Source organism: Anneissia japonica, unplaced genomic scaffold (assembly GCF_011630105.1).
Source record: "Anneissia japonica isolate Jap-2015-1 unplaced genomic scaffold, ASM1163010v1 scaffold287829_len2072220_cov186, whole genome shotgun sequence".
NCBI lineage: Eukaryota > Metazoa > Echinodermata > Crinoidea > Comatulida > Comatulidae > Anneissia > Anneissia japonica.
In genome coordinates, this window is record NW_022716075.1 from 1,847,697 (window position 1) to 1,864,402 (window position 16,706).

At 33.0% G+C, this 16,706-nt stretch overlaps 1 protein-coding gene across 2 annotated transcripts in view; it reads left to right on the plus strand.

Moving 5' to 3' along the window:
* LOC117109570 (alpha-1,6-mannosylglycoprotein 6-beta-N-acetylglucosaminyltransferase A-like) overlaps nt 1-16,706 on the plus strand; it is an 83,283-nt gene that overhangs the window by 18,034 nt on the left and 48,543 nt on the right. For both annotated transcript variants that reach the window (XM_033251937.1, XM_033251938.1), the window contains exons 6-7: nt 7,129-7,200; nt 9,168-9,332. In XM_033251937.1, the coding sequence (XP_033107828.1) occupies nt 7,129-7,200; nt 9,168-9,332 (237 nt within the window). The remainder of the gene's footprint in view (nt 1-7,128; nt 7,201-9,167; nt 9,333-16,706) is intronic.

Consider the following 16,706-nt stretch of genomic DNA (forward strand, 5'->3'; position numbering starts at 1 on the left):
TCACTGCATACTATCAAAACAGAGGACAGGAGAGAAAAAATGGTGTCAAATTCAGGATTTCTGCTTCTTTACTTTAAAACTTTTTTTATACCTTGTTTCACGAACTTATTTTTTCAGAGGAGGACGGGAAAACAATAAAAGTAAAATTTTGTTTTCTTACAAAATGGTTTTGCCAAAAACATCCAGATGGAAGAGAAAATAAAATTAAATGTTATTGTTGAATGTAAGCAGTTGAGTAATGGGATAATTAAATGCTTTAAATTTATGTAATTAGGAAGAAAATCTTATTTTTGTAGATTTCAAGGCAACAGCAGGCATAATAAGAATAAAGAAAAACTTATTTTTTTCTGGAAATCCTGTTTTCTTTTCATTCAAATCATTAAACCGGTAAATCTGTATGGGGCAGAAACATGGAGAACCACCGTAATCATAACTAGAAGAATCCAGACATTTATAAACTCTTGCTTACGAAAAATATTAAGAATATGGTACCCAGATGGGATCAGCAACCAGGAGTTATGGGCAAGGACAAGTCAGCAGCCCATAGAACAAGAAATACTACAGAGACGCTGGCGATGGCTAGGACACACCCTCCGAAAACCAACCAAAAACATCACAAGGTCAGCACTCTGCTGGAACCCTCAAGGCAAAAGGAAACAGGGCCATCCAAGAAATACCTGGCGACGGGACCTAGAAGCTGATGTCCAGAGGTTGGGTTATACTTGGAGGGAAGTGGAGATACTGGCACAGGACCGGTCTGGTTGGAGAAATCTTGTTGGTGGCCTATGTCCCAGGAGGGACGATATGCATAATGAATGATGATGTTTTCTTTTTGTGATGGCGGTTGCCAAAAATATAGGGAGGGACTTCCACAGATAGAATGGCCACCCACCTCAGCCCCACCATGGTTGGGTCTGAGGCAGAAATAAAATATGATATAGTGGCACCTCTAAATGGCCAGAAGTTGCATTCTCAGACTTAAATTTTAATATAATTTTTTTTTTTTTTTTTATAATTTTGAAAAATTTGAATCTGCCACTGACATTGAATCAGTGTAGAAAGATTTCCTCGTCCCTGTTATTTTTGTATGATTTATGTAATGTGTATTGTTAATGGTGTGTTCATAAACACACAATCCATCAGTGTGTCAAATGTAACAGATGTTTATTTTTAAATTTTACTGCAGTACACAATGTACTGTGTGTTATCTTGTTTAATTTATATTACTATTATTAGATGATTACTATTTGATATATCATCCATCTCCTATTAGTATCTTGCATTTGATGAGACACCTGTTTAACGAGTAGAATTGAAAATGATAAGATTACTTTTACAGGCATAAGTCAGTACCCTCGCTCATGTTCATCTTCTTCATGTTTTTGCAGCACTAGATTCACTGATCACTTGCTGCACACTATGATTATTTGTGATGGGGGTTTAATAGCAAACTTTAAACTGCTCTTAAATGATCAGGAGGGATGTTAAAATTTATGATAGCTGGTAAATATGATGACAAAGAATTGCATGAAAGTATTATGGTAGTGTACATAGTGCATATTATGTGGTCTCTATGCGCAGTAGAAACAGTCATGGCTTCGATGTGGACTAATGATGTACAGAGATTTAACAAGAGGGGAAAGCAAAAGTTAACAAAAACCTCAAGAGAAATAGAAGTGACTTATTCGTGTACAGTTTCATTGCGCCAATTCAGGCTGATGATGATTGCACACAATGTCGATGGTGCTGTCTGTAGCTACCCCTAGGTACCCACCTGGGAACTTCTATCTGTTATTCTTCTTCTTCCAAATTTAAGGCCAACTTCATAGCTGAAGGCTTTGGCCCGAGCTTCACCAAACAAAGCTAGCATTCTTTTTCGTCTTCTCAATCCCTCCATAACTACGCTTCCCAGAGAATGAAAAGTAGTACTGACCATACAGCCAAAGGGGTCATCTGATAGGTCAAGCCAAATGGATGTTTTGATGTGAACACAAGCTAATTTTAAAGATAATTTCTCAGAAAAATTGTAATTGCTGTGGAAACCCAGCCTTAATGTCATCCATGTTAATTCACTGAATTATTCATCTAATTGTAAATGAGATATTACCTATGGGAAGAGTAATAATGAATGATATTACCAGCAATGCAGATGAAATACACTGGAAGTAATTGACCAAGTGAAGTTCATGCTTAAATATTTATATTTTAAATGATTAGTTTATCCCTCTTGCCCGCATGTTTTCTGTGGTATTAAAAAAAAACATTTGAAAACCTTTTTGTATTTTTTTTTTCATATTTCATATTTTAATAACAAATTAGTAATGTTTGTATTATCTCAATCATGTATTTTACTTTGAATATCAGTGCACCACAAGCAACCCAAAGGTGATATTTGGCTTTTTCAAAATAAAAAATGATAAAATCCTGTACACCACATTAAGAAGTGAAGTCACGATGTGATCGTGTTTGTGTTTAAACAGCAGTAGAATTAGGCCTACAATATGTTTAATTTGATTTTTAGGTAATAAACAACATTTTATGATAATAGTACTGCACAATGAAGACAAATATTAGATAATCATTACGATCTATGCTTTGGTTTAAGCTAGCATCACTGCTACCTATAGTTGCCTATGAAATGACTAGGCCTAGCTAGGTGAAAAAGGTGACGATTGTACACACATCGTACATATGCCTATTTAAAATAATTATTGTACCAACAAATCTGTTTTACAAACTTCGAAATTTCCTTGGTTTGACGACGTACGTCAAATTCAGTTTCTTTTGTAGCCTGTTTCAGTCAAAGTTTTGACTTTCCAAGCAGTTTTTGAAGCAAAGAAATCTAGGCCTAGGTCAGCAAAAAATTGCCGTCCTATGGCAATTCTGACTCGGCAAAATGGTCAGCAAATGTTGATTGTTGACGCAAAATTCATGGGCTGAGTGGATGGCATAAGAGGAAAAAGAAGACCAAAGTTTCCATGGAAAGATATGGTGAAGAAAGAAAGCGGTAAGGGTGGTCTAAATGAGGAGGAAGCACAAGATAGGAAAAGTGGAACATGGGAGTGTCATCATGGCGTAAAAGTCAGTAACCCCTTCGTAAGAGGGGAAATGCTGACTTAAATGATGATGTTTTGTATTTGTAGGTTGATAGGAATGCTATTAATTCTAAGTGTAATGATATTATCAATAACAGACTGTTTAAAGAAAAATTATTACCTACAGATATTGACTATCGTTACAGATACTGAAAACAAATACTGTACAATATTCCGATATTATGGGGAGGGAGGTCAGAATTCCTGTGGCACCGGAGGATTGTCAAAGCTTTAAGCCCGGTAATGGCGGTTATATAGAGAGTTCCAGTATCCTACCCTGGTTATAGCTAGGATGAGAACAGGATATGGCGCAAAGAAATGACGCCCTCAGACTTGCGCTCTCTTTCTCTTTTAATAATTAGGAATTATAATCTTTTAACAACGGTTGATTTCGGATGTTTCTAGGCCATATTGATTAGGACATGTGTGCTTTGATCTCAAAGTAATAGATCTAGGCCTTCATTAAAATCTCAGCGAAATGGTTAAATTGCCTGACAAGACTTCACAATGGAAATTACTTTATGCCTTATTGATGATTTAGATCGAGTTCGTTTATATTGAATAAAAACAACACATGATCAGTTGTGTACTGGATAATAACACTAAATTTTAGTCACATCGTAATAATAGGGGTATTTTGTCCAAGGCCTAGAGCAGTAGAAATCAAGGCTGGTCAATCCTCTATGCCTTTGACAAAATACCCCTATATAATGATGTGTTGTCTGTTTGGAAACACAACCAATTTATTGATCCGGATCTAGATTCAGGTTACAACAACCTATTATGCAAATGCATCCACTATATCGCCCTTAAAAAATTTGTATATAAATTGTTACTTCTCCTTGAGTTTTTTATAGGCTTTTTTAGTCCAGTTAATTGTACAGTATCTCATTTTTTTAAATGTTTAATTTTAAATGTCAGTAATACAATGGATTATTTTAAGACGCATCTGCATTGTGATGAATAATATGCAATTATTATAGTCATGTATAAGTTCTGAGGACCGTGTAGAGCCTGAAGGAGCCAAAATTTCCCAAAAAAAAACTACCTGAAGCCCGTAGGGGTGGAGACAATTTTTGAAGGAAATATTGGCTCATGGCTTCTTTTTTTTTATAGGCTCTGAAATCAAACAGGAGCATAACGAATTACATTATTTACTTAAATGCTGTACATCTGGCATTTTACAATACACTGTGTGACTAATAGGATTCATACATGTGGTGTGGCAGATCCATATTCATTGGGTAATGAATCAATACCTTCATTTATTGTTTTATTCATCATCATACTAATGATCTGACCGTCATATTCAATCCAACTTTTCATTTCAAATGTACATTTCCTCCTCTAATTCGAGGCCACCTTTAAAACCTGAAAATTTGGGGTGGTCTCGGGGTTGTCCTCCATTTACAGAAGGTTAGATTTGTATTAAGGATTGAAGATTGTTAATATTTGGTACTTTGAAGAAGTAATCTCAAATTAGAGTGGTCTCGGAATTAGACAGGTCTCGGAATGAAAGGATTTTAGGAATTACAGGGATCTCGGAAATTAGAGGGGTCTGGGAATTAGAGTAGTCTTCGAAATTAGATGGGTCTCAGAATTTGAGGGTGCACTGTATTTTATCTATGCATGGGTTGGATTATTTCACTTAGTTGTTCAAAATTATTGGATGTAATTTTTTTGTATTATTGTTATATTCAAAGCTTTTAACCAAGTTTTATATATTATCCTTTTTATGATGAATATTTCTACTCAGTTTCCCCAAATTTTGTTGGTAATTTATTGGGTATAGGAGCTAAAAAGGGTACCATATGAAAATTAAAAATTTGCAGATGCTTCAACTACCAGCCAGTTTTTGGTCTATGAAAAGAATGTTGATGGTTAATATGCTTGCCTTGCAATACCACCAGGGTTCAGGCTCAAATCCTATCGGGAGTCATCTCAGAACTACAGTACTGTATGAAACTCCATCCATGATTCCTTATGAAAGCTAAACAATTAGCGTATGATTAATGTATTTGGTAGGGGATTAAATGCATTTTGGTAAGCTATTGAATATCAGAGGGTCACCAAGTATTATTCATTTGTTATCAGTCAAGGAAAATAATTTATCGTTTTCTTTTAAATTTAAAGCTAATTTTCATGCAAATTAGGCAATTGAAATACATGGTATTTAATTAAAAGATTTTTTTGGGTCATTACATACAATTAACATGTACTGAAAGCTATTTATCATGATCATGTTTGTAATTCCATATTTTCAGATTATATTTTGATAACATTATTTACAGTAACTATACTTTGAAGTATTTGTACTGTACAGTAGATATAGTGGCAATTTCACTAGACTGAATAGATAGCCAAAATTGTAAATTTACTACAATTAAGAAAAAAGATGTTTAATTGCACGTTAGTATAAGGAGGTAAAGGCTAACATTATCAGCTTTTTTTTTGTCTTGTAATTTAAAGCCATCTTCTACGGTATGTTCCACTTTAATCGAATACAGTGTTTGTATACACTTACAGTATCAATTTGGTTAATAGCATGGCAAATGCAATTGGACGTGCTTTAGGTAACACTGAGATAGCTCCTTATCCCTGTTGAAATGGTAAATATCTTATGTTCTCGATGTTATCTGTAATGGAGTGCATAAGTTAGAATCACCTAGATTCAAAGCGCGGTGCTGCAACTTACAGCCATAATATCGGCACTGGTTTGAATGGCATGCTTGCCTTCGATTCTGGTAGTGAATAAGTCTTCTCAGATAAGGACCATAGGCTCAGTGTAGTACACAATTTGGCTTGTATGCACTTTAAGGGATCCTGTTAACGTACCTCTTTCGAGATCAATAGGGGGTTGCTCTTTCTACTGGTCCATTTCAGCCCTTGTTGTGGACAAACAATATTAGCTGGTACCAATTTTAACCGGCTAGATCAGACACGATACATGAAGAGACCCTTAGTCGAGAAGCAAGTTACTGTAAGAGCTAGGCCACACCTCAAACGCTTTGAGACCATTTCAGTTTAAAACGCAATATAAATCTAACTATATTTACATTACATTATCTCTTATTGTATATTTCATCCAAAGGTATAATATTTATTCAAAAATATAAAGCATATTTGGCAGTTAGTTAAAGCCTTGTACATAAATAGGGCCTATTGTTTCTGTATAAAGAAAAAGTGTATGATTTTAATATTTTGTCCCTGTTTAAGCCAGATACTCACTGCATCGTACGTCCGTTGCACGACGAATCCAATTCTACTCCCTTTGAATGCTAGACGATGCAACTCCGTCTGCTGACTTTCATGTTGCATTCTTCATAAAATCACATCGGCCGACGATCATCGGGCGCAGTTAGTGCCCGGCTTTATTCTGAATGTGTGAAAACTTGTTGAGGAATCCGGTTCATGTGTAACTAAATCTAGTGCGTGCTGTTTTAGCTGACATGATTTCATGGAAATCTGAACAGTATAAAGCATGTGCGATTGATTATTTTTAGCAACGATCAGCCCAACCTGCCGACCATCTGCAGATTTTGTTGTATCATATGAGCCCTGTGTGCTCTTGTATTATGTATTTTTGTGTGTGTATGAGTATATGTATTTATATTGATTATCAGGCCCTATAAAAAAAATGATTAGTTTATCACCCTATCTAGGCTGCACCCTCAGGCTTAATATTTTTATTTTTTATTTTGGTGAAGCCAAATATCACCCTTGGTCCGTTTGCTGATATAATACAAATAATATCTACTATTTATTTAAAAAAAAACAATTAATAATTTTTTTTCCAAAAACAATGAAAAAATTTAATAAAAATTTCAATTTTTTTTTTTTTTCAAAATATATATATTTTTCAATACCATAGAAGACATGCGCGTGAGTGTGATAAACTAATAAAAGTTTTTAATGGGCCTTATGCTGTGTTTTGAGGTGTTCTTTCAATCAGTCATCCTAAATCTTTTGCCACTCCATGGATATTTTATTGTGTTTTGATAAATAAATTAAAATAAAACTCTATATTTTTCAGGTGGAGAATTGGTGTCCAAAGCTTCAAGGAAGAACTAGCAAAGATGTACTTGAATTTCCGAATATGTCAGAGGTCAGTTTGAAAATTTGATTGCTGCTATAGAAATGTACTTCAGGTGCCATTTAAAAGATTGCTTATTTAGGTGCAAAGCATCAGTCTATATTACACTAATTATATTTTTACTGGATGCCTGTCAACCTAAATTTGAGTAATAGTGCCTGACAGATGATCTCTGTTTAACACTGTCTCTTGTACATTAGGGCCTTTTGTATTAACTAAATGCAGAATACAAATCATTTAATGACAGACAGAACTTCATACTGATTGGAAAAGTAATTTAGTGTGTGGATAATTATGTGGTGATTATGATGGGTGAATATGTACTGAAGTAAACTGTAGCTACAGTGGTCTTGCATTCGAATTCCTGTGTTCCATCCTGCCAAGAAATCCTTTCCGATCTTACTCAACCAAAATCTACTCTATTTCCCAAGTTTCAAGTACTGTAGAGTGTTATGCCTTAAACTCAGACGCTGCTGTGCGACGCGGCCCGACACGATTTGTTGTCATGTCAGGTCTGCGTGAGTTAAATACTGACGCGATAGTCTTTGGCATAGACAGTGGCATCGTAGATTACATATTTAATATACTTTACGACGTCCTAGAGACAGTCCCCGACAATGAATTGCGTTGGGCTGTGTCGTATGATCCTGTCTAAGTTGGGCTTTATATGGGACCAAATAATGAGATTCACTATACAGTTAAACTTGCCTAGTCGACTTTGCCAAATAATTGCTAAGTCGATCTTATTTTACATGCCAGGTTTTCCATTAATCGACTATCTGTAAGTCAAATTTTGTCAAACAATTTTTCAATGCCATTTTGGATTCAATTTAAGGAAGTTCATCTGTAGATCACAAATTTAGTCAGGGGGACTATGTACAAAAATAAGGTCCCGTAGGGCTTATGGTGAATAGAAGGTCCAACCTGTTTAGGTATATTGATGTGTTTTCTGTAAGATGGTAAATCGTTTAGTTAAGGCAGGTTTTTAATGAAAAAGGTAAATTATTAATATTCAAGTGCCCTGTTGTGATCGCCAAGAGAAAAAGGCTTCACGCTTGTTTTAATGACTCATAGAAACTTTATTGGTGGCGTCGTTCTGTAAATATTCTTTGTTGGAAGGAGTTTTCAAGTGAGGATTTAAAAAAAAAAAACGTAAAAAAATATCAGTCTCTTGATTTTTTTTTTTTGGTGATGAACAGCAAACAATTTTTCTTAGGCATTGTCATGTTATTCATACTGTACATGGTATCTAAAGAATGTAAATGATTTTGAATGTAATTCAACTTTGTACATGAATGGATAGATATACTCCCTAGAGAATGTAAATTATTATAATATAATTATCTGAAAACAGGCCAGATGTTGCCATCAAATGACTAGAGACTAGGCAAAAAAAAATGGGAGGAAGAAGATAAATAAATAAAAAGTAAATAAAAAAAAAGATAAATAAAATTAAATATATGATTGTTCCATTAAGGATCATTTTTTCGACCACTACAGATGACATCTGTAGGCACTATTTAATATGAGGTTTCCCATTTGAACCTTCTTAAGTAGTTGACAAAGAGGTTGTGTTTCGATCTCTCAACCTCGAGGTCGGGGGTTCGAACCTTCGCTGTGCATTTCTCTTGTGTTCTTGGACAAAGCACTTTACCTATGTTTATCTCTCTCCACCCAGGATTATAAATTGGTACCTGGTGTCTCACTACTTGGGAGGAAAAAGGCAACGTGGAAAGGAACCGGCCACCCTACAACACAATGCCGAGACTTGGTGCAATAGGCTAAAAGCTCATACCCCGAAGTTTAAGTAATGAATACGGGACTACCTGTACCTCTTTTTTTTTTTACCTTTTTTAGGACTTCTGACTCGTTGAGTCATAGAAACCACTGCTTAGATTAGAAGTCCCAGACCCTTTTTTTTTTTTTTTTTTTTTGAGGCAGATAAATAAATGTAATGAACATGCTTTCGTTAACTACAGGCTGATGTTAGGCTTGACAAGAACCAGCTTATGGACATCTTGGACTCATCGGAAAAATTTGAATGGATTCGGACACGGATCAACACTATGTGGGAATCAAAGTGGAGACCAGCCGGAGAAGCCTTCTTAGAGAAATATCACAAGCCAACAAGGTTGCAGAAAAAGGTATTCCACAACTTTGTTCAATCTTTGTTTTTGTTGTTTTAGTTGCAGTATCATCTGTTCTTCATATTTGGTATTCACATAGTTTTAACCAATATTCATTATTGTTAACTCATAGTCATCATTATTTTCTTTATAATTTCAATATCATTGCTAGTGTCATTGTCATCATATTAAGAGAATAATAAAAATGCACCCTTAAAACATCAAAAACGGGCTTAGCTTTTCCCGTTTGGTTATCATTGACGATAAAATATTGAAGATGTGTAAGATTGGTAATTGCAAAATTGTGCTCTCACAGAGCAATAATTTTGAATGTGGGAAAGGGGCATTTTATACTTAGAATTTTTTTTTTGTAAATGTTTATGACACTAAAAGCACAGATTTTTTTTCTTTCTGTTAAAGTAAATAAACTTTAATTTGAATAATTTGTCAGCGACACAACAAATTATATTTATCAATAGTACATGGCTAAATTCCTAATGCCAAACACTTTAACATATTTTTAAGTTTGAATTTTTATATTCCCTAAATAATTATTATTTGTCCTTACTCTAAACAAAATGTGTCCAAGTATCTGGTAACAGGTAATTACTGTACTGTTAGTAACCGTCAGAGCGTAATGATATGGTCATAGCGGCAAGACAGTCTAGTTTACCAAGATCAAAACATGTGCTTATCTGAACGTTCTACAGCTGAATGGATGTTCCCCAAAATTTCACATAGGTCAGACAATTAGCCAAAGAAACTTGACACACAATAAAATATGCATGTTCATTAAAAAAGTAGGAAACAAGGTGTTTTTTTATAATTACCACATTTATTCATCATTCACATCATAATGGCTAATAGATTTCTCTCAAAATTCCCAGACAGAGAAAACAAGTGTAGTGTTCTGTATAACAAGTCAACTGTAATATCGTAATATTATTTTTAGTAGCCCATTATAACTAACGGAACCACTGATATGCAAATGAATGCTAAAAATAAAAATCGGCAGAGGATGCTGAAGATGAATTCTTTTGTATGCTGAAAAGTGCTTGCTGGTATTTTATAATCGTATGTACAGTAGGCCAGTGAAGAATTCTGTTTCTGTACGATCTATTTTACGAAGTTAAGAAACCATTGTTTTGATTAATCAGGGATTAATATACGAATAAACTTTACCTCAGTTTTTAAACCATGGTGAGTTGCTGCATTGTTTACTTGCGAATAAACTAGCTCGCCGTGACTCAATGATTGAAAACCAGGCAGTCCACAGGCAGTGTTTTACTCAATGCTGTAATGCGTGATTGAACATCGGACTCTTCCTAATTAGTTTGGAATAGGCCTATACACATTCATCAAGTTTGGAACTGTTAGTAAAAACATAATGGTTTTAGCAGGAAAAACCTAGTTTGTAGGCCTATAATCATCATTGACTACAGGGGTAAAATGTAGGCAAAAACAAAGTTTGTGTCTGACAACGGAATGCATAAAGTACGTAAAATGAGATTTTCGTTCTTATGAAAAGACTTCGCTGTGCGTGTAAGCAACCTATGCTGGGTATTTTTTATCTTTTTCAAAAACAGACACAAACTTTCAATGCTAATTAACAGGTGAATTAAAGTTAAGAAAAGAAAAATAAATTTGAACAGTGAGCACAGGTAATTTTGGCTTCTGTAAAGTATTATTGTGTTGCAGAAAACAGTAAAATTCAAGTCATTTTTCGTGACAAAATTTTGCTCCCATGGCAAGTAGGCCTACCTTGCCCTGTACTTTGTAGCATCAGCCTAGGCCTACCCTCACCACACTGAGATGCTATGAAAATTCAAACTCTCTGGATTATGAATTTTCTCAATTACGAACACTGTTCAGACAGAGAAGGTACGTAATTGGGAGATCTTACTGTACTTATAAATATAACCAGGTTGTATTTATTTATTTTAAATGTACTATGATACTTTAAAGAAATACAACAAGCAGAAATGATGATACACTATGGTAAATTTAGTAAAATAAATACAATACAATACAAATGTCTTTATTGCAATCATATAAAATATAGATTAAATTTACAAAGTCATCAATAAAAAACATTAAAAAGACCAAGAGAATCGCAAAAACATCAAGAATTAGTTACAAATGTCAAATACCAAATTTAAAGATAAAAATTAAGCAAAAAAACACAAAGAGGACCCACATTAAAAATCCATCAAAAAAATATAACACGATTAAAAATTAACCAAAAAAAAAATTTAAAAAAATTAGATCATCTACCAAGGCTAGCAAAAGCAGAGCAACTGCAAAACAACCAGGAATCTACCAGGGGCCTTCTATGGGGAGGCTGATGCTAGGGCCCACCCAGCCTTCCATGGTGACTACTGTGATGGAGTACAAAGACCACCGACTGAATCACCATTCATAAGATAATCCATGATTTATAATGAACTGTTTAGATCTATTGGTACGCATGTGTGGTATGGAAAATGTTTTATTGTGTCTTAGGTTGTATTTGTGTTCAATTGGTGGCATTTAATTCTAATCCTGCCCTACTGAGTTGCTTTAAAAAGTAAATTCTTGTATTACATTTCTTACATATATAGTCAATATGACTTTACCAAGATAAATTATCTTTGATAATGACACCCCGAAGTTTAGTTTGGTCAACCTTTTCAATTTCAACATTGTTGATAATAAGAGCTGGAAGGTTACTTTTAAACCGTTTGCAACTTATCAACATTTCAACTGTTTTCTTTTCATTGATAACCATGCTATTAATGCAAGTCCATTCATATATGTCATTACACGCTAATTGCATATTTCTGCAATTAAGGGAGGATATTGTTTCGGAAGCTGTTGTCTCATCCATATATTTGACTAGAGGCAAGTTGATCTTAAGGCTGTTTATGAATATCAGAAACAGAATACAACTTAATAAATAATTAGCCTAGTTAATACATTGAAGTAATCAATGAATCTTTGCTAATTATACTTTGAACACCAGTAATTACCATATGAGTAAGATTAACTGGGTGTGTGATAGCTCCTGTCTATGTCTTAACCAACACCCCTATTCTGAAATGGATCCTTCATTTGTTAATGTTATTTCTTCCTACTGATATTTTTTCCTACTGACATTATTTCCTACACCCAATTTGCAGCGTTGGATTATTAGCGGATATCAACAAGCAGTCCGCGTTTAACACCCGTTCAGGCTAGAACTGGAAATGGCTGTTTTCGGATTTATCCTGTGTTAGACTCCACAAAAAAATTCGCCCCGAACACACCCTTAGATCCACTGACCAGAGAATAATTTGCAATGCTTCTCTTTAAGAGAAAGACATTCTTTTATTTCCACAAAATAACCTCATTTTCAAAGTATTACCATGGTATATTAAATATTAATGCTCGAATCTTGCCAACAGTCAAAGGATGATGATGATTGTCATATAAATAAATGATATTTACAATGAAAAAGCACGAAAGGAAATATGATATGTACTAGACACTAATAAAAGCAGACTACAAAATGTCAACCATGTTGTTGCTTTATTGATCCATCAAACCTCCAGTGAATTCATACTGAAATTAATTTCTTAAAGACTTTTGATCAATAAATTGACATTTTCAACATAACTTACTTAAGTTTCATTTACATTAGAAATAGACCTAAGCAATAATTGATTTTGTTCAACTGAAATTAAGAGGAGTTGGAGTAAAGCAATTTCATTGAAGCAAACAGATGCTATTGCTATTCAAATGTCAGTCCAATCCAAATTTTAATGAATGATTAATCAATTCATTACTTGTCATTATTTATATGTACTTTGTACAGAGTATGAATACAAGATACGAACACTTTATTGCAATTATTATAACAAGTACAAGCCAAATCAAATTTTAATAGAGGTGAAATAAAAAAACATAAAAATGGACTAAAAATAGAGAAAAGAAACAAAGGTCATACGTAAACATCATGAAATAAATACAATTCAATTAAAAAATAAGGTGCATTTAGTGTCAATGAATTTAAAACAGTGTGTACTACAATTATCAATTTAATATTAATATTATTATTACTATATAATCATAATTTACTAAAATGTCTTCTCCTAAGTAGCATTATTAACTGCATTACAAAAAGCAGTGACTAGTCAAAAGAGGATTGTTTGCAATACACAGATAAAGTACATGTAATTTCAATGTGCAACTGGCCTTTACCTTAATAGTAGAATAATTTAGGCAATCGATTGAGTGTTGAAATGTTCTAAAACAGGACTGATTTATTATGTTTTCAAACAAAACAAATGTTGAAAGATAGAAATAGATCATTTAAATGGATTGTAAGTTTAAATGGTTTTAAATACACGTTCAGGCACTGTTCTGCACATGCCATCTGACTCAACGTATTAAAATATAATCATTTTTCCAGAACTACAGACTGCTATTAAACAATATAAATTTCTGTTAAACACTTCTGCTAATGAATTGCACAAGGTTAGTATAGTATGTATCATGCAATTAATTTTCCAACCAGTATTTAAATTTATTTTTTTTAAATATAATAATCACACTCTAACCAGTATTTAAATTTATTTTTCAAAATACAATAATAATTTTCTCCTGGTGTACTGCCCACTACCAGAAGGACCCCACTGGAGTCTCCAGACTTAGTGGCTTATCCTTGGTGTATTTCAATACCGAAGGAATTCAGTTCAATAATAATGTCAGTTGTAATATGAGGCTTGCCATGCTAAAATTAGCATCACTGACCAAAAAATGAAAATTGACATTTTAATATTCTTATTCTTCACATTATAAGTTTTAAAAAGATTGGTCATTTACTGAAAAATGACTTACTATTGCCAAAGTTATTTTGTTGTACTTATTTATATTAAGCTAGGCCTATATTTTATTTTATTATATATTATACAATGTATTTTATTTTTTCATTTTCTTTTAACTTTTTTTTTTTTTTTGTCATCTATTTGAATCAAGATTTATTTATAAGTCATACTCTTATGTTCAGGACCCCACAATTAAAGCTTGCTTGCAGTGGGGCAGCTTTTTCACAATAATCTATTTTCATTTCAAATTTATTGTATATATGTGTTTCTGTTTTGTTTTGTGAAATAAATATTACTTGAATTGAAATTGAAAAAGTATTACAGCTTCTCTGTAAGACAGTATACAATACTGCCTCATTCTTGTGTTAATTACTCAGTTCAACTAAAGTAATTCCCCCATGCTTCAACATATAGTCACAGTATGCTGGTTTTGGTTGAAAGACCTTATGAGTACTTTGCTCCCTTAAGAAATTCATGTCGCAGCCAGCAAGCTACCAGGTGCCTGCTCTTGTGGTGAGAATGGAAATGATGATAAAAATGCCTTGCTGAAGAACTTAAATAAATGATTAACCTTGGATTCGAACCCTGAAATTGGATTGGAAGCCTGCAGCTTTACCACAGTTCCACATGCAATGTACCAAAGCCCTTGGCTAAGAGCCATAAATAAAGTATTACATCCATAGAGAGGAATATTAATCTGTTGTTCCAAGGTGTCTAATGGCCTTTTCAGGTAAATTGTAAACTGCTTCTTGGAAATGGTATCAAGATATAAATAGGCTTCTCTGAACTGGCCTTTTCCAAAAAAAAATGATTATTATTATTTATTGTTATTGTTATTATTAATGTTATTGTTATTATTTTATTTTTATTTTATAATAATAATAATAAATTATTATTAATATTAATATCTATTATAATTTATATTTTTATTATTATTCCATTATAATTTTATTGTTCTTGGAAATGGTATCAATATATAAATAGGCTTCTCTGAACTGGCCTTTTCCAAAAAAAAAGATTATTATTATTATTATTAATATTATTATTGTTTTTATTGTTATTATTATTATTGTTATTGTTATTACCCAATAAATTAAACATTTCTTGTCAATTACTGATATCCTGTTCTTCATCTACTTTACTCTATGTTATATTAATAAATGATTACCCATCAGTGGTCTTTCCAGACACAATCTATTTTTGGAATTTGCAACCAAAAGATTTCAAGAACCAGTTTTTAAAACTCATTTATTCAACATTCATTTATATTCCTTTGTCCCATTTTCATTCATTCATTTGTTCATCACCTGATGCTGGATCTGGGTAGGGAGCCCCTTGGGTACAGGGCAAACCCGGAGCCTTTGACATTTTTGACATCATGTTTACATGTTCTGCTGCTTAAAATAAACCCCACTTGGAAATAAAAATTTTTGATGAATATCTAAGCGGCCTTTAAGGTCTGGGGTCCAGGCTTTAGCCAGTAAAAGCTCATAGCTAGGGCCCTGTGCACATCCTGGTTTCGATCCAGATAGGCATTGAAAAATTCATGAGAAAGTCTCAAGTCAAATAAGTCTGGTAATACACAAAATTATGTAGTCAGGTTTCGAGAACACCACTCTACCTTGAGTAAGTAAGTCGTGTGAGTGAGAAGGAAACCCCAAAAAAAAATAAATAAAAATTTTGTATTGATGTAAAAATTTAAGCAAAAAAACTCTATGTTCCATCAAATTTTATGTGATGCTTTTTTTTTTTTTATGAAATTTGATAGTGTAGACAAACTTTAGGGAAAGTAAGTAACATTTTCAATTTCTAAAGCTTGCCATGTAAACATTCTATTGATTTAATATTGCTACATCTACTTTTTTTAATTATTATTGTTATTTAAAATTATTGTTATTACTGTGATAATTATTTTGATCCTAATTTGTGTAATCATTATTCAAATCAATTAATCTCAATCTCAATTTTATTTCACTTGCAATGCATAACAATATTTACAGCAAATACAAATTCGGATTTTTGACATACACACACAAAAAAGAGCGTGAGCTGTTAAAATGATAGCATGTATTTTTTTTTTCTAATAAAAAATTTTAATTTTTAGTGAAAATACAGACACTTCATGAGATTAAAAAAAAATACCTACTGTACAAATAGACAATTCGTAAGCTAATACTACAGTAGGAGTAGCTAACTCAACAGTTGAAGAATAAAGAGAGTAAAATTTCTAAATGTTGTTAATCAATGTCCTTCCATCAATCATGACATTAATATAGCATAGTGAATCTGTTTGGAAAAAGTTGAATGTGCTCATAAACAGCAGTTTTCAATTTCCGCTTAAAAATTACCATAATCGTGATAAATAATTAATTCACTCATCTCGGAAATAATTAATGCTGCTTCAATAATAACAAACAAGCTGGGATTGGTTGACAAGTTGCCAAGGTGATTAGGGATAAAGATTTTCGTCACAGTTTTTTTTTTTTAATATCAAGTACGTAGTTAAAATTCGGTCAAGTGTCCTTAATAGACTATAAAAAATATGGTA